Genomic DNA, 18,808 nt, shown 5'->3' on the forward strand with positions numbered 1-18,808 from the left:
CCTTCGCCGCCGAGCTCCGCAAGGTGTTCGGGTTGACATCACGAGGTCCCGATGCTGCTGGTGGTCTCCTGGGTCTCAGTCAAGGGTCCCGCTCCGTGATAGATTACGCGATCGACTTCCACACCCAGGCTCGACTGAGCGAGTGGAACCTGGCAGCCGAGATTGACGCGTTCCTGATGGGATTAGCAGAGTACGTGAAGGATGAGCTAGTTTCTCACAACCTGCCCACCTCTCTCGACGGCATCATTGAGCTTGCTTCCCGTATCAACCGACGCATCTAGGCCCGGCAGCAAGAGAGGCGTCAGAGGCAAGTGGAGCGCCGCCCAGCAACCCGTCTTCCAGGTTCCTCCGGGCCGCCAGCTCTTCCGGCCCGTCAACCCACAAGTGAGACCTCTCCCATGCGGGTTGGCCGGGTCAGCCTCACCCCAGAGGAGAAGGAGAGACGCCGGGTGGGGAACCTTTGCCTCTACTGCGGTCTAGCTGGACACTACATTTCCGGGTGTCCGGTAAAAGGGCCGGGCTCGCCAGTGAGGGAGGAGGTCCTGGTGAGCCACACCTCCAAATCCCCCTCCAACCTACGCCCCCTGTGCCAGGCTCGGCTGCTCCTGCCCCAAGGCTCACATTCCCTCGCCATACTGATTGACTTTGGTTCCGATGTTAACATCATCGACGATAACCTAGCACGGCAGCTGGGTGTTGGTCGAGTTCTCCTGCCTTCTCCGGTACCTGCCACTGCCCTGGATGGCCGCCTCCTGGGGACAGTCACCCATCAGACAGTGCCCATCCGCATGCTCCTGTCCGGCAACCACCACGAGACGATACAGTTCTGCATCCTGCACTCACCTCGTCACCCTCTCCTCCTGGGGTTCCCCTGGCTCCAGCGTCACAACCCACACCTCGACTGGACCACGGGGACTATTCTGGGATGGAGTCCTGCGTGCCATCAGGTCTGCCTGAAGCAAGCCGCCGCACCTCAGCCATCCACCAGCTCCAGCTCCGCACCCGACATGTTGGGGGTCCCCGCCGAGTACCTCGACTTCAGGGAAGTCTTCAGGAAGGCCAAGGCAACATCCCTTCCCCCGCACAGGCCGTACGATATTGCCATCGACCTCCAGCCCAGCTCGACCCCCCAGAGGCCGCCTGTACTCCCTGTACGCCCCGGAGAGAGAGGCCATGGACACCTATATTAACGATGCCCTGGCGGCGGGCACCATCCCTCCCTCCTCATCCCCGGCGGGGGCGGGCTTCTTCTTCGTGGAGAAGAAGGACAAGTCGCTTCGCCCCTGTATTGACTATCGCGGTCTCAACGACATTACGGTCAAGAACCGCTATCCCCTGCCCCTCATCTCATCAGCCTTCGAACTCCTGGAGGGGGCCACGGTGTTCACCAAGCTCAACCTACGCAACGCCTACCATCTGGTCCAGGTTCGAGAGGGGGACGAATGGAAGACGACGTTCAACACTCCCTCCGGTCACTACGAATATTTGGTGATGCCCTTTGGTCTCATCAACGCACCCGCCATCTTCCAGGCCCTGGTCAATGACGTGCTCAGGGACATGCTCAACAAATTCGTCTTTGTGTACCTCAACGACATCCTGATCTTCTCCCGATCCCAAGCTGAGCACGTCCACCATGTCCAGACGGTCCTGCAGCGCCTCCTGGAGAACACACTCTTTGTGAAGGCGGAGAAGTGTGAGTTTCACGTCCCGTCCGTCTCCTTCCTGGGGTACGTCGTAGGGAGGGGGACCATCCAGATGGACTCCACCAAGGTCTCCGCCATCACCACCTGGCCGGCCCCGGACACCCGCAAACAACTCCAGCGCTTCCTCGGGTTTGCCAACTTCTATCAGAGGCTACAGCACGGTGGCTGCCCCCCTCACAGCCCTAACCTCCTCCAAGGTGCCGTTTCGGTGGATCGTCGCCGCCAATGACGCCTTCCTGGCCCTGAAGGCACGGTTCACTTCAGCCCCCATTCTGGTATTGCCTGACCCCAAACAGCAGTTCGTGGTTGAAGTGGACGCCTCCGACGTGGGAGTCGGAGCTGTTCTATCCCAGAGAACCGCCTCCGACCAGAAGCTTCATCCCTGCGCCTTCTTCTCCAGGCATTTAACCCCGGCCGAGAGGAACTACGACATCGGGAATGGGGAGCTTCTCGCCGTCAAATTGGCCCTGGATGAGTGGCGACACTGGCTAGAGGGAACCCAGCTGCCGTTCCTGGTGTGGACTGACCACAAGTACCTGGAGTATATCCAGTCTGCCAGGAGACTGAACTCCCGTCAGGCCCGTTGGGCGCTCTTCCTAACCAGGTTCAATTTCTCCCTCTCCTCCAGCGTCGCTTCTGGTGGCCCTCCCTGGGTGAGGACGTCCGAGGGTTCGTCAATGCCTGCCCCACCTGTAACCAGCACAAACCCTCTCTTCTTGCCCCTGCTAGTCTCCTACACCCACTGCCGGTTCCTCATCGCCCCTGGTCTCACATCTCCGTGGACTTCGTCACCGGTCTGCCACCGTCTAGCGCCACTAGCCGCACTACCTCGCACTAGCACTACCATCCTGACCGTGGTGGACTGGTTTAGCAAGATGGCTCACTTCGTGCCTCTACCGAAGGTCCCGTCGGCCAAGGGCACCGCCGAGCTATTATTGTACAACGTTGTCCGCCTCCATGGCATCCCGGTAGATGTTGTATCTGCCAGTTCGCCTCTGTCTTCTGGAGGGAGTTCTGTGCGCTCCTGGGGGCCACCGTCAGCCTGTCCTCAGGGTACCACCCCCAGTCCAACGGCCAAACGGAGCGGAAGAACCAGGAGAAGGAGACAGCCTTTCACTGCATGACATCACAACACCCGTTGTCCTGGTCCGAGCAGCTTTTGTGGGTGGAATATGCCCACAACACCCTGACCAGTTTGGCCACAGGCCTCTCCCCCTTCCAGTGCGCCTACGGCTTCCAATCGCCTCTGTTCTCGGCCCTTGAGAAGGAGGCTTCCTGCCCGTCCGTCCAGGCCTTCATTCGCCGCTGCCACAGGACCTGGACCCGGACCCGGGCCGCCCTTCTCCGAGCCGCTGGCCGCAACACCTCTGCCACCAACCGTCGTCAGGCCCCAGAGTACCAGCCGGGCCAGAAGGTCTGGCTCTCCACTCGGGACCTCCCCCTGAAGGTGGAATCCAAGAAGCTGGCTCCTCGGTTCAGCGGCCCGTTCATGATCGAGAAGGTCGTCAACCCGGTGGCAGTGCGGCTCAAGCTCCCCAGGTCCATGCGCGTCCACCTTCCATGTGTCCAAAGTTAAGCCGGTCCGGGAGAGTGCTATGGTCCCCTTGGCACCTCCCCCGCCTCCTCCACGCTTCATTGACGGGGGTCCTGCCTTTTCTGTCTGCCATCTCCTACGTTCCCGCCGGCGTGGGAGAGGCCTGCAGTGCCTGGTGGATTGGGAGGGTTACTGTCCGGAGGAGAGGTCCCGGGTCCCTGCGAGACACATTCTGGACCACACCCTCATCAGGAGGTTCCATCAGCGCCATCCTGACCAGCCCTCCAGACCGGGTCAACCCTCCCAACCGCAGACCCCACCACCTCTCTTGTCTGGACCCTCCAGCGATGGTTCAGAGGCGGATGATGTCGACCCTGTGGGTCCCTCCTCCGACGAGCGGGACGAGGCCCATTCAGCGGAGGAGATGGAGATGGACGGGGTCTCCGACGAGTACTCCGATGAGGATCACGTGGCCCATTTCACGGAGGACCAGGAGATGGACGGGGTCTCCGACGAGTACTATATATATGCCTCTCTCACCAGTCACCCATTGCCAGTTTGTCTTTGATGCTTGCACCAGACTCTCCAACGTTCTCCGGACTGATTCCCTGCTACCGACTCTGCCTCGCTCCGACCACGTATCCTGCCTGCCCCTCCGCCTGTCTTCTGTCTGCGCTCCTCCTTATCGAACCTGCCTGTCCCCGACGATATATCCTGCCTGCTCCCTGCCTGTCTTCTGTCCGCTCTACAAATAAAAGACATTACCAAATATCCCTGCCTGTCTTTGTGCTGCAATTGGGTCCTAACCACACCCGTTATAGTTTTTGTGTAAATGTTGTTTGTTTCTATGTTTATTTGTCTCACCGTGGTGATTCTCCCTCTTGGAGTAGTGATCAGCTGTTTATAGACCTAAACATGATAAATAGTTCTCCAAAGAGGGGGGTTGGTGGTGGTTCTCCATAACCAAAAACTGTGCACTTGTCATCCTGCAGGTCATCCACAGGACAGAGTTATTGCAGCAGTTGTTGATGATTTAAGAATTAAGAAAGAGTTGCATTGCAGGTTAAGAACTTGAACTCCTCTTGCAGACTAACTCTGCAAGTAGAGTTCAATGGAACAAATCCTCTGTGTTCTATGTCCAGCATGCTGACAGCACAGGTTCAAAAAAAAAATAAAAAAAGTGGGTCTTCAAGGTGTGAGATGGGGAAGACACACACACACACACACACACACACACACACACACACACACACACACACACACACACACACACACACACACTTCACCCTAATATTGATCCTTCACTTATTTTACAACTTTTCACTCACTGACATCCTCTACTGTTGCTCATACTGTTCTTCTCATTCATGTCACATGGTGGTCACATGACACCCAACTCAATGTTGGAAAGATTTTTTTTCCTGATTCCCAAATGGTGTTTACAGCCTGATGAGTCTCAGAGGTTCCTGCTGCTCTCGCTTCCTCGTGTGTTGAGAAGATATAAAGTAGGAAGCAGTGATGAAGGACGGACAGTGTGACTGCTCTCTGTCCAACACAGCGGCAGACATGCTCACAGGTCTGCACCACACCACCTCACTTACAAACTGCACTTGAAAGCTTTCAGCTCCTTTTCTGAACTCAGAGAGAAACTGGTAAGTTTCAGCTTGTGGAAAATGCTGATTTCACCAAATGTTTGGACACTGTTGAGAACAGGATCCAATCAGATCAGATGTTTGACTTTGAGAAAAAAATCAGAAACAAATGAGAGATCTTCAGCCATCAACATCTTGGAGTTAAAGGAGAATCATGGTGAACTCGACTGACTTTCCATTTTTTATACTGAGTGCTTACGTGGACTTGGGGCGTTTGAAGTACTTCTGCTTCACGGCTGTTTTATTGTTGTATATTGTGATTGTTGCTGCCAATGTGTTTCTGATCGTCCTGATCTGCATCAAGAGGAGCTTACACGAGCCCATGTACGTGCTTCTGTGCAGCCTGTTGGTGAATGAACTGTACGGCAGCGCCGGCTTGTTTCCCTTCCTGCTGCAGCAGATCCTCTCTGACACCCACACCGTGTCCACCTCCGCCTGCTTCCTGCAGATCTACTGCCTCTACACTTATGCATGTGGGGAGTTTTGTAACTTGGCGGTCATGTCCTACGACCGGTACCTCGCTATCTGCTGTCCCCTCCATTATAACACACGTATGACAGCAAACAAGGTGGCTCCTCTGTACATCATGGTCGTCTGGTTGTATTCTTTGAGCGTCCTTATCATTCTGGTCTTGAGCGTCCAGCTGCTGCTCTGTGGGAACGTTATGAACACACTGTACTGCAACAACTACTACGTGGTCAGACTGGCCTGTTCTGACACCACCGTTAACAACGTCTATGGAATATTTGTTACTATACTTTCTGTTGTAGTTCCTCTGGTTCTCATCCTGTTCTCCTACATCCGGATCCTGAGGATCTGCCTGGTGGGCTCCAGGGAGACGAGGCAGAAAGCAGTGTCCACCTGCTCTCCCCACCTCGCCTCCCTCATCAACTTCTCCTTCGGCTGCTGCTTCGAGATCTTTCACAGCCGCTTCGATGTGAGCAGTGTTCCAGGTTCTCTGAGAATATTCTTGTCTCTGTACTTCCTGATGTGCCAGCCACTCTTCAACCCCGTCATGTATGGATTCAGAATGTCCAAAATAAGGGCCGTTTGTAAAGATTTGCTCTGCTCAAACTAAAAGGACCTTAAAGAGAATCTGTTGTTTAATGTAAAATTAATGTAACATTTCTACATGACAACGTATTTTATATACGCCATTAATCCTCTGGGGGAAATTGGTTCTCTGCATTTGCCTATCCTAGTATCTTATGTATCTAGGAGCAGTGAGTTGCCACAAAGAGGTGCGCGGGAACCAACTCCTGATCTTGGCCTTGCTCTGGGACATGGGCAGGAGTGTCTAACCCTGACATGCATGTCTTTAGGGTGGGGGAACCAGAGCACCCAGAGGAAACCCACGTGAGCATGGGGAGAACATGTAGACCTCTACATAGAAGGGCCCCGGTAGAATTTAAGCATAGAACCTCCTTGCTGTAAGGCACCATGCTCCCCCCTTCAAATATGTAACAGCAGTGAGACAAAACATTCTCTTCTGCATAAAACAATGGAAATCATTCTATCATGGATATTTCCACATTAACATTTATTGTTAATTTATTCATGTTACTCATTTCATTGGTTCTAGTTTCAAACCTACTGTCTGAAAGTGTTTGGAACTACAATTTTATTTTGCATTTTTTGAACAATAAAGAAATAGTCTTTAAAAAAAAAAGGCTTATAAAATGCTTTTTATAAAACTTAAACAAAAACTATAATCTTTTTTTTTTTTACTTAATTGTAATTTGTATTATTTTCCTCACCTGTCATAGCCTCCATGTTTCACCCTACTCTGTTGTTATGTGACGTATCTCATTTCACTGAATTGATTGACATCCAAGTAGCAAACAGATTAGTGAAGATTGCAATGAACCCTTAATGACAATAATAATAAAATAATAATAATAATAATAATAATAATAGACTGTTGTACCAGTTTTACAGTGCTGCAATTCTTTGTCTTGAATTCAATTAATTTCATTTAATTGAAATAATTACAGTGGAAATGTTTTTCCAGTGATGTGCTGAAAACAGGATTCTTACAGGATAAAGAAGATTGATTTGATTCTTAAGGTTTATAAAACCTTACACCATCTCAATGAATAATGCATGAATAAAAACAGTAAAGTAACATTTAACCAAGAAGCATTCATTTGGGGGTGTGAGGACAATCCAGGCCTCAACACAACAAAAAAATAATCACATTAGCTGTGGAGAATTTATTAATTAATATTTGTCTTGAGCCATTTTAGGATTAATTTCGGCTGTAAGACCATAACACCTGAAAACACTAGGACTGGTGATAATGATGTAGAAGTAGTGCACCTCATCACCGAGGAACAGAAAAGCTTCTGCACTGGGCAAAATGACAGTAAATGTAAGGCCAAAAGAGACGCTCATTCAAAAAGAAAAGGCTGAGGTGATGATCAATGATTGGAAGTGCTGCATTTTGATACAGTTGATCGTTCCCTGCTCTTACACAGACTGCTAAGTATTGGCTGTGACCCTAATCCTTATAGATGGTTCCAAAACTACCTCTCTGATAGACAGCAGTAGATGAGAACAGATAATGTTCAATCTGCACTTTTATCGATAGCAAAAGGTGTGCCTCAAAGTCCTTTTCACAATTTAAATCAATTATATGGTCTGTTCTTGGCCTACCTGCACTGCCCATCTGTACGCAGACAACACTATCTGATATTGTTGGGCTGGCTCAATACAATTGGCAATTGACAATCTGCAACTTCTTTTAATGTTCTTCAAGAGGCACTCATCGATCTCAAACTTGTATTAAATGCTGAAAAAAAACACACAATATATGCTATTCAGAAGAAAAAAAATTAAAAAATTCCAATTTACATGAATCAACTATTACACTTCAGTATCAAACCCGCTCTCAGGATCTTATGCTCTGGACTCCATGTTGCAGAAGCTTCTCTAATGGATCGACAGATATTCCATCTGCGTGTGATCAAGCATGTGTGTAACTTGTTCTTAATCCAAGAATTAACTAATGTATGATCATTAACTTTGTGTGATATACTGATGGGTGTTCATAGAAAGTAGATCCTTTCCCAACCTTGATAGGAGTGGATTCATTTTCTCCAGGTTGACGAGATACAGTTGGAGCTTTGCATCCAGCCTTGATCACCAAACGTAGAACACTGCAGAACCTGGTTGTTTTTAGGTAACATCACAGACAACAAGGACAGGGACACCAAGAGCCCCAGCCAGCCAGATCCTGCTGCCAAGCTGAACAGACTGTCTATTGGTCACAGAGGAATTAATGATTGGAGAAGCTGATGCAGAAGGAGCACCAACAGGTAGAGCCCAACGCCATCCAAGAGGGTCTACAGTCATGGGAGGCCAGGCCGGTTCGAACAGCCGCTGCACTGGAATAACCATCTGCCTTCACTCTGCAGGAGGCCACATGTCTTAGCCACATATCTAGAGAATGCCAACAGAAAAGCCTTTAAACAGGGATGCCAGGACACCAGGGCACATGGAGTCTTCAACTGAGGCTGTTTTCATGGTGAATGTCCAGGATGTAACTGCAAGGCGGTCAGCCTGGAGTCAGGGTCACAGGTGGCATGTTCGTTGAATAAGGAGCAATGTGAGGGAACGATGGGTTAAAGCTGTTCATGGGTTTGAGATCCCTTGTTTGTAGTACAGTCCAAGTCAGGGGCGATCAAAGTTCGGACCAGAGGTGCTGTAATTGTAGCTGACCATCATATGGCCTCACAGCAAGGACCGTTGGTCAGGTTTGCTGCCCCCTAGAGACCCTCCCAGCTACGGCTAGACTCATCCAACAACACACCTGCATCATTGATTGTTCTATGGACCCATATTCTGGAAAGCTCCTGTGAAACGGACTATTCTGTTTTGGTAGGGAGTCTTGTTATACAACATCAGTTTTAAATAGTCCATTCAGTAAAGAGTGGCTGTTAGTAAAGGGGGTTCCTGGCTAGCATCTAGAGCTCTTCTGAAGTCAAAAAGTTGGTCTTCATATCCATATTCATCGTTTTACGTATTACATCGTATTACATCGTACATCGTATTACATCGTATATTACATTTCACTGCATATATGTATGAAAGTATGTATATGTAAGTGACGAATAAAAAAATCTTGAATCTTGAATTCTTGAATCTATTGGGAGGAGACTTCAACACAGTACTAGATCAAAGTTTAGACCGTTCTAAAGCCAGAAATATTCACAAGTCCTGGCGTTAGTCGGACACTATAAAACAATATCAGTGATCTTGCTCTTGGGGATTGTTGGCCATCAAATAACCCCCATTCTAGAGAATACATTGTAATATTCACCATCCCACCAAAGTTTCTCTCGAATCAACCTTTTCTTGACAAGTAACTCCGCACTGTCCAAAAACCACTAATCCTGAAATCCACCCTATTGTCATTTCCAATCAGGGGCCGATTATTTTCAACCTGATAAATGAAACAAACTGGAACCCCCCGGTAAGTGCTGGTTTAACACCTCACTTTTGACAGATAAAGAATTTATCCCTTTCTTTTCCAGAGAATGGACTTCTATCATTGAACTGAATCACTCCCCAGAAATATCACCATCCTTACTCTGGGAAACAGCTAAGGCAGTTCTAAGAGGTAGTATTATTTCATTCTCCACTCACAAGAAAAAGAAAGGACAAGAATGCCAAAATAAACACGAACAGCAACTAAAGGAGTTGCACTCCGAATAGCCCACTCATCCACTGAGCAAATCCGAAATGAGATCCGGACAAATCTCAACTTGATAATATCAACCATCAAAAGACACAATTCCTTATGCAACAAACAAGAGCAAATTATTTTGAATTCAATGACAAACCAGGTAAATTTCTTGCCAATCAATTGAAACTCGACAGAGAAAAAACACTTATTACAGCCATCAAAGAGCCACAGGGTAGGGTAACATACACCCCCCCAAGACATCAATAACATATTTAGAGACTTTTATAATAACCGATATCACTCGGATAATGAATCTAATATATAAAACATTCACTCATTCCTTGATGATATTGACCTCCCTAAACTTTCGATGGAGCAGGCTACCACCTTAGAGCAACCACTTACTCGAGAAGAACTCAGGAAAGCTCTCTTCTTTATGCCCAACAATATATCACCTGGATCAGATGGCTACCCAGCTGAATTCTATAAACACTTCTGGCCACTTATACCCCCATTATTCATCAGAATGGTTAAGGAGGTCAACCTCCACCATGCCTCCGCACATGAATACTGCTCTCATTTTGGTTTTGCTCAAACCCAATCAGGACCCAACCCTCACCTCAAGTTATAGACCCATAAGCCTAGTTAATTGCGACTTTAAGATTATGAGTAAAACACTAACCAACAGAATTGAAAAAGTAATTCCATTTATAATTCACCTGGACCAAACAGGCTTTGTCAAAGGCAGACACTCATCCAGCAATATGCGCCGTTTATTCAGTCTGATCAGCATATCTCAAAGGAGCAACTTAAATACTATTATTGCCTCTTTAGATGCCAAAAAAGCATTTCATAGAGTTAATTGGATATATCTCTTTTCAATCCTCAACAAATTTGTCTTTGGAGAGTCACTCATTCAATGGATCAGAATCCTCTACAACTCTCAATCTGCTTCTGTCGTCACCAATGGTTACACTTCACAGCGTTTCACTCTACAATGCGGCAAGAGACAAGGATGTCCGCTCTCCCCTTTACTCTTCGCCATCTTTATTGAACCCCTCGCGGCGGGCCAATGTTAAAAGTTATATCGTAGACTTACAAACAGGAAACTCTGTTCACAAAATCAGTTGGTATGCAGACAATATCTTGTACATACGAGTTCCAACATCATCCCTACCGGAGGTGTTCAAGCTTATATCTAAATTCTCAGCTATCTCAGACTTTTCAATAAATTGGACTAACACCACCGTCTTACCACTCAGTGGGGGGGGACTGCAACGCTGGTACCCAGAAACTTCCCTTAACCATGAAAATGGGCAACATTAGATCCCTTGGTATTGATATCTCCACCAATCTGTCAGATTTATTTACCCTTAACTTAACTCCATTGCTTAAATCCATTGAAGACCTCATTCGATGGAACGAACTACCCATCTCACAAATTGGTAAGAGTAAAACAGGTAAGAGAAATTACAATTTTGAAAATAAAATTCAAAATATAAATGTGGCGGACAAAGGGGCAGAGTCACTGGCTGCGGACCTGTCAGGGTTCGCCCGGGTCCTACCAGCATCAGCCACTAGATGCCGCCAGTACTGCCTTTTCAAGGTTGCTCTGCTTCACCTATTTCTGTTCCTGATTACCCTGCCTCATTAGATGATATGTTTCACCTGTGTCTCGTTTGGTCGTCCCTATTTAGACCCTGTCGTTTGTGTCCTCGGGCGCTCAGTCTTGAGTTTGTCTAACCTCATGACAACGCTCTTGTTCCAAGCTCCCGAGACTTCTTAGTTGTTTTTGCCCAGTTTTTGTACTTGTTTTGAGTAAACCTCTATTTTTGCCACCTCGCCTCTGCCTTGTTCTCTGCACCTGGGTTCACTCAGCATACCCCCGTAACAGCAAGACTGAGCCAACAACATGGACCCAGCAGAGAGTCGTCCTCCAGAGGTGGAAAGCCTGCGGGTGGCCTTGACGCACCAGGGGACTGCGATTGGCCGACACGAGCGGGTTCTCCAACAGGTCCTGGACAACCTGCAGTCGCTCGCCCAGGCCGTCCAGCAGAGCCAGGCACAGGCTCCGCCTATGGCCCCTGCGCCAGCGCTGCCTCCCATGAACCCGCGTCCTCCAGATCACCGCGAACCACGACTGCCGGCGCCAGAGAGGTACGACGGTAACCCAGGAGGGTGTCGTGGTTTTTTAACGCAATGCTCCCTGGCCTTCGAGCTCCAGCCTTCACAGTTCCCCACCCAGCGCTCACAGGTGGCATACGTGGTCACGCTACTCACCGGCAAAGCACTCTCCTGGGCCACAGCCATCTGGAATCGGCAAACCCCGGCCTGCTCCAGCTACCAGGCTTTTGCCGAGGAGATGCGCCGAGTGTTTGACCACTCAGTCAGTGGAAGGGGGGCGTCCACACGGCTACTCCGGCTCCGCCAGGGGGGACAGAGCGCAGCGGACTACGCCATCGCATTCCGCACCCTCGCAGTGGCGTCTGGATGGAACAGCGAGGCACTCATCGCGACCTTCCAGGAGGGCCTCAATGAGGGGGTCAAGGACGAGCTGGCGTCCCGGGAGGCGCAGGAGGACCTGGACACGCTCATCGATGCAGCGATTCGGGTGGACAACCGCCTCAGGGAGAGACAAGGGGAACGCGTTTTCCCCGCTTCACCAATACCAGCGCGCAGAGCGGCTCTGGGGACGAGGCCTCCCGAGCATCTCCTGGCTATCCCGAGCTCGCCTCCAGCATCAAGGGAGGAGCCGATGCAAGTAGGCAGCACACGGCTCTCTCGGTCCGAACGTGACCGGCGGTTGAGAGAGCGCTGCTGCTTGTACTGTGGGATCCCGGGGCATTTCCGTTCTTCCTGCCCTGAGCTCTCGGGAAAAGCCAACTCTCGTCCAGGGTAGAGAGAACTGCGACGAGGCCAACCTTCTCTCCCGAGCTCGAGGCGACCAGGGTCCTGCTGGCTGCCTCCCTCGCCTGGGGAGATCAACATCACTCCCTCCAAGCTATGGTGGATTCCGGCACTGCAGGAAGCTTCCTGGATGTAGGGCTAGCAAAGGCCCTAAAGCTCCCTCTGGCACCTCTAGAGCATCCTCTCACGGTGACAGCCCTGGATGGAAGACCACTGGGGTCCGGTAGCGTGTGCCATCTCACCGCCCCCCTTTGGCTGTCACTGGAGGGAAAACATTCAGAGGTAATCCAGCTCCACCTCATCCACTCTCCTGAGTTTCCACTGGTCCTGGGCTACCCATGGCTAGCCTGTCACAACCCACATCTGGACTGGGCCTCCGGGCGTCTCACCGAATGGGGTCCTGCCTGCCACACCGCCTGTCTTCATTCTAGTCCGTCTTCTCACCCTCTCGAGTCTCCAGTCCGTGTCCAAGCTCGGGCCCCTTCCCAAGCCCCTGCCCACTCCGGAGTTCCTGTCCGTGTCCTGGCTCCAGTCCGTATTCAAGGTCCAATCCATCCCGAGTTTTCACGAGTGCCCCACGAGTATGCCGATCTGAGGGAGGTCTTCAGCAAGAGACGGGCCACCACACTTCCTCCCCATCGGTCCTATGACTGCGCCATCGACCTTCTGCCTGGCACCTGCCCTCCTCGAGGACGTCTCTCCCGGGGGGCGCTCACCTCAGGTTTCATCCGCCCTTCTACCTCCCCAGCGGGCGCAAGGTTTTTCTTCGTGGGTAAGACGGATGGCGGCCTGCGTCCCTGCATTGATTACCGTGGTCTGAACAAGATCACGGTCAAGAATCGCTACCCCCTTCCTCTCATGTCCACATCTTTCGAGCAACTGCAAGGCGCCACCATCTTCACCAAACTCGATCTTCGAAACGCATACAATCTCATCCGCGTCCGCGAGGGGGATGAGTGGAAGACCGCCTTCAACACACCTACCGGCCATTATGAATACCTGGTCATGCCTTTTGGATTGGCCAATGCTCCCGCTGTCTTCCAGGCCTTTGTAAACGACGTCCTCCGTGAGTTTCTCAACCGCTCCGTCCGTCTACATCGATGACATCCTCATCTTCTCCAGGACCCTTCCCGAACACATACAGCATGTGAGACAGGTCCTTCACCGCCTGCTCGCCAATGGCCTCTATGTGAAGCTGGAGAAGAGTGAGTTCCACGCCACCACCGTTCAGTTCCTGGGGTTTGTCATCACCGAGGGTCACGTCCAGATGGATCCTGCCAAGACCGAGGCCGTCCGGGACTGGCCACCACCCACCTCGGTCAAACAGGTGCAGCGCTTCCTCGGGTTTGCCAATTTTTACAGGCGATTAATTTGGGGTTTTAGCACTGTGGCGGCTCCCCTCACCGCCCTCACTAGGACATCCACAGCCCGCTTCGCCTGGACTGCGGAGGCTGAGGGGGCGTTCACGGCTCTCAAGACGCGGTTCACCGCTGCCCCTGTCCTGGCCACACCAGAGCCTACCCTACCCTTCGTGGTGGAGGTGGATGCTTCCGATGTGGGAGTGGGGGCCATTTTGTCCCAAAGGACTCACCACAAGAAGCTCCATTCATGTGCTTTCTTCTCCCGTCGCCTCACCCCAGCGGAACGGAACTATGACATAGGGAACCGGGAGCTACTGGCAGTCAAACTGGCGTTGGAGGAGTGGCGGCACTGGCTGGAGGGGGCCCAACACCCATTTGTCGTCTGGACCGACCACAAGAACCTGACATACATTCAGGATGCCAAACGCCTCAACTCCCGTCAAGCCCGATAGGCCTTGTTCTTCAATCGGTTCAACTTCATCCTGTCGTATCGTCCCGGGTCCAAGAACCTCAAGCCCGACGCTCTCTCCAGACAGTTCGACCCTCCTGAGCTGGTTGAACTCCCCGAGCCCATTCTCCAGAGCTCCTGCATCTTGGCTCCGGTCCGCTGGGGGGGGGTCCGGCAGGCCCAAAGGAGGGAGGCGGATCCCGGCAACGGGCCCCCGGGTCACCTGTTTGTCCCGAAGGCTGTCCGATCACAAGTCCTGCAATGGGGGCATTCATCCCGCCTCACTGGCCGCCCGGGGATCTCCAGGACACTTGAGTTCCTCCGCAGGCGTTTCTGGTGGCCTGCCATGGAGCAGGACGTCCGGTCCTTCGTCGCTGCCTGCACCATCTGCACCCAGAACAAGAACCCCCGGTCACGTCCCACAACGCTCACAACACTCTGCGCTGCTCTTCCACTGGCATGTCCCCGTTTGAGTGCCAGTTCGGGTACGTACCTCCTCTGTTTCAGGAGCAGGAGGTGGAGGTGGGAGTGCCGTCAGCCCAGCGGTTCGTCCAGCGGTGCCGACGGACCTGGCAGAGGGCTCGTCAGGCCCTGCTGAGGACATCCCGGCAGCAGCAGATCCAGGCCAACCGACGGCGCAGACCAGCGCCTATGCTCCGTCCGGGCCAGAGGGTCTGGTTGTCCACCAGGGACCTTCCATTACGGGTGGAGTCACGCAAGCTCGCGCCACGGTATGTTGGGCCCTTCAAGATCGTGTGGCGGGTCAATCCTGCCGCATACCGTCTTCTGCTCCCCAGGTCCATGAGGATAAACCCCACCTTCCACGTGTCGCGGCTCCGACCGGTGGTCACCAGCACCTTGGCGCCCACCACGAGGCCTCCTCCGGCGCCTCGCATCATCGACGGTCAGCCCGCCTACACGGTCCGCCGGCTCCTGGACTCCCGCCGGGTCCGCGGGGCCCTGCAATACCTGGTGGACTGGGAGGGTTACGGGCCGGAGGAGCGCTCCTGGGTTCCGGCCCGGGATATCCTGGACCCCTCTCTGATCCAGGATTTCCGCCGTCGCCACCCGACACTCCCTGGAGGAACGTCGGGAGCCGTTCCTAGACGGGGGGGTCCTGTCAGGGTTCGCCCGGGTCCTACCAGCATCAGCCACTAGATGCCGCCAGTACTGCCTTTTCAAGGTTGCTCTGCTTCACCTATTTCTGTTCCTGATCACCCTGCCTCATTAGGTTATATGTTTCACCTGTGTCTCGTTTGGTCGTCCCTATTTAGACCCTGTCGTTTGAGTCCTCGGGCGCTCAGTCTTGAGTTTGTCTAACCTCATGACAACGCTCTTGTCCCAAGCTCCCGAGACTTCTTATTTGTTTTTGCCCAGTTTTTGTACTTGTTTTGAGTAAACCTCTATTTTTGCCACCTCGCCTCTGCCTTGTTCTCTGCACCTGGGTTCACTCAGCATACCCCCTAACAGGACCACAGAAGGACTCCGGGGCACCTTTTACTCGGCGCCCTGCCCCTGCCGGGTCTCTGCTCAGGCGTCACTTGTTGGAGTCTCTGCCACAGGTAAGGGTTTAGGGGGTGGTTTTGGCCGTGGTGCGCCCACATGGCCAGAGTTTTATTGTTCATTTCAACATGCGGCACGCAAGCCACAATTATATATATCACTGAGGATTATTATAATAATTGTAGATAATAATGATCCTCTTGGGCGCAGGAGGAATGGCGTTCCACTGCTGGGCTGCTTACCAGCCAGCGGCCGATCCCCTCTGTAAGACAGAGAAACATTAAGAAAACTCCCTGCCTCCAGTCAGAGCAATCAGCTCAACACAAGTGGACAGAAACAGAAAAAACTTCAATATGTATGTGACAAATAATCTCTTGAACTTGAACCTAAAGAGCAGCTGATTCTTAAAACATGGACGTAGCTTCCTGTCACAAACCACACAATGCAGCGTGTGAGTATTGCCGTATTGAGCATGTTTGGCTCTACATACACATGTGAGGAGTCTTTCTTGCATCTGACAAAGAGAGAGAAACCTACGCTCACGAACTGATGAAAGCCTCAACGCAGCATAAAGCTTAACCTCACTATGTATGAAGCAGACTAGCAGATTTCATTTATTATTGGTTAGCTACAGTATAACAATATTATTAAGAAGAAAAAAGAGATATTCATTATAATAGCGCTTTTTTAAATACTCAGAGATGTGTTATAAGTTAAAAATGTAAGCCTTACTTAAAAAATGCACGCATTAAGTTGCTTTCAATTTTATTAAATATTTTATGGCTCACAAGGAAATACATTTAGAAATATTTGGCTTTTATGGCTCTCCCAGCCAAAAAGGTTCCCGACCCCTGCTCTATAGACTGAATAATCAATACTTTTTATTGGAAATAGAAGAAACTGAGAATTAAACTAGCAACACTACAGAAAAACCAAGACTGTGGAGTTATCAATATCTGATCTCCCATTCCTTACTGAATCAATAAGGAAACATAATTGCTTTAAAAACCCATTAATCGCAACAATTCTGTCAGCCTGGTGGAGATTCCTCAAACTCAGTTGTCACTCTATCTCCAAATAAATTCACAGCAATCTGGCACAACCCAGATATTCTGGTTAAAATGGGGATTGTAGCTCAGGCGGTAGAACTGGTGGTCTAGTGATCTAAAGGTTGCTGGTTGGATCCCAGGCTCCTCCTGCTAGCATGCTGTAGTGTCCTTGAGCAAGACACTTAACCCCTAATTGCTCCTGATGGCTGCATCCGTCAGTGTTTGAACAATTGTAAGTCGCTTTGGATAAAAGCGTCTGATCAATGTAATGTAATGTAAAACAGACCAATAATCTTCAGGTCTTGGAAAAGACAAGGATTTACTCATCTTGAACACATTTTTGAAAACAATTTACTTATATCCGTCCCAACCTTAACCCAAAGGTATAATATCGTGGCCACAGCTTCCTTCCATTCCTTCAATTACAGCAGTCTCTAAAAGTTCAAATCAAATTGATGAACAACATCCGACAACCACCACCTTCTATTCCCACAACTATCAACCAGTGGAAGCTTATTTGCAACAACACCTTTTCTATGACCCGCAACTCCAAAATGCAACTCATCCAACATAACATTCTGGACAGAGCTCATATCACGGAACACAAAATGTTCAAAATGGGTTTTGTGGATGAAGAAATTTGCTCTCACTGTTCCCTTGATACCAGAGATGACTACTTTCATGCCTTCTGGCTCTGCCCACCTATCCTGGCATTCTGGACCAACATCACCAAGAAGCTATCAACACTTCTGGGTCGCAGCGTTCCAGTCTCCTCCTCTGTATGTCTCCTCAGTCGACCCACCACTTAAACACCACCAACCTATTTTGATCGCCTTAAGAATTGCAAAGAAAACAATATTACTCAATTAGAAAAAGAGAGATAATCTCACCACATCCCAATGGTTACATTTATTAATAGTTTACATCTCAATGGAAGAACAATTGGCAATATCCAAAAACAATGTTGATTCATTTAATGAAGTATGGGCTACTTTTATCACTGACATAACTCTATCATGTAAAACTTGAGTCTTCCTAAGTCGGGGCAATTTCGTGGTGCTTTGTGCTATGTGGGTGTCCTCCTGGTCTGCCGGGGCTCTGCGGTTGGGTGGATGCCCGGGCAGCGCTGGGGACATCCGTGGTGTGTAGGCCTGTGTTCGTGGGGGATCCTGGGGCCCCACGGGGGAGTTGGGGGTCTGGGTGGTGGCGCCCGCTCCTTTACCTGAGTTGAGTTGGCCTGTCCCCGGGGGTGGGGGGCGCGCTCCTGGGGAGTACCTGCAGCTGGCCTCCTTGTATTGGTTCGGGCGTGGTTGTGGGTTCTGGGGCTCGGTTGTGGGTTCTGGGGCTCGGTTGGGGGCGGGGTTGTGGGTCGCTGGTTTGGGTATCGGCCCCGTGGCCGGCGGGTCGGTGTGGTGCTGGGGTCGCCCGCCGCGTGGGTGTAGTGGCTGGGCTTGTGTGTCCTTCTGCGTCCCATGGGAGGGGGGTGGCCCGTCATGCTGGGGCTGGTTAGAGGTTCCGTCTGGTCCTGTCAACCAGAGTCCTGAACCTGGCCGACTGTGCGGGCCGTGGGCCTCACACTGTGGCCTCCTTCGGTGGGAGACGGTCTCCTGTTGTCACACCGGGCTGCCAGGGTACCTGTCCTCTGGCGCTCTCGGTGCGCGGTGCGCTCGTCGCTGGGAGGTGGGGCTGTGGGTGGGGGTGCCGTCTGCCGCCCTCTGTTCTGTGGTCCGCATGCTTGGCGGCTGTGGGCTGACCAGGGGCCTGATGGGGGTGCGGAGCTGCCTGGCATGGCGGAGGCGGATGGTGGACCGCTCTGTGCCCGTAGCTGATCACTGTAGGTTGGCTGCCACCGGGTCCAGGAGGTGGGCATGCCAGGGCACGGTCGGGTCCGGGGGCAGGGGATCTGCATGGTTGCTCCCCGGCCTGCTGTGCCCTGGATCGATCTGGTCGCGCTTTGTCCATCT

The 18,808-nt window shown here is 51.3% G+C and overlaps 1 protein-coding gene across 1 annotated transcript; it reads left to right on the forward strand.

Annotated features, from left to right (window-relative positions):
- Positions 1-5,043: 5,043 nt before the first annotated feature.
- LOC307235266 (olfactory receptor 11A1-like) lies at positions 5,044-5,967 on the forward strand (the record flags this gene model as incomplete). The annotated part of the gene is made up of 1 exon (XM_080007300.1): positions 5,044-5,967. The coding sequence occupies one exon, from the start codon at positions 5,044-5,046 to the stop codon at positions 5,965-5,967; it is 924 nt and encodes a 307-aa protein (XP_079863426.1).
- Positions 5,968-18,808: the final 12,841 nt, after the last annotated feature.

This window comes from Zeus faber (genome assembly GCF_960531495.2).
Source record: "Zeus faber genome assembly, chromosome: 9".
In the NCBI taxonomy this organism is placed as follows: Eukaryota; Metazoa; Chordata; class Actinopteri; order Zeiformes; family Zeidae; genus Zeus; species Zeus faber.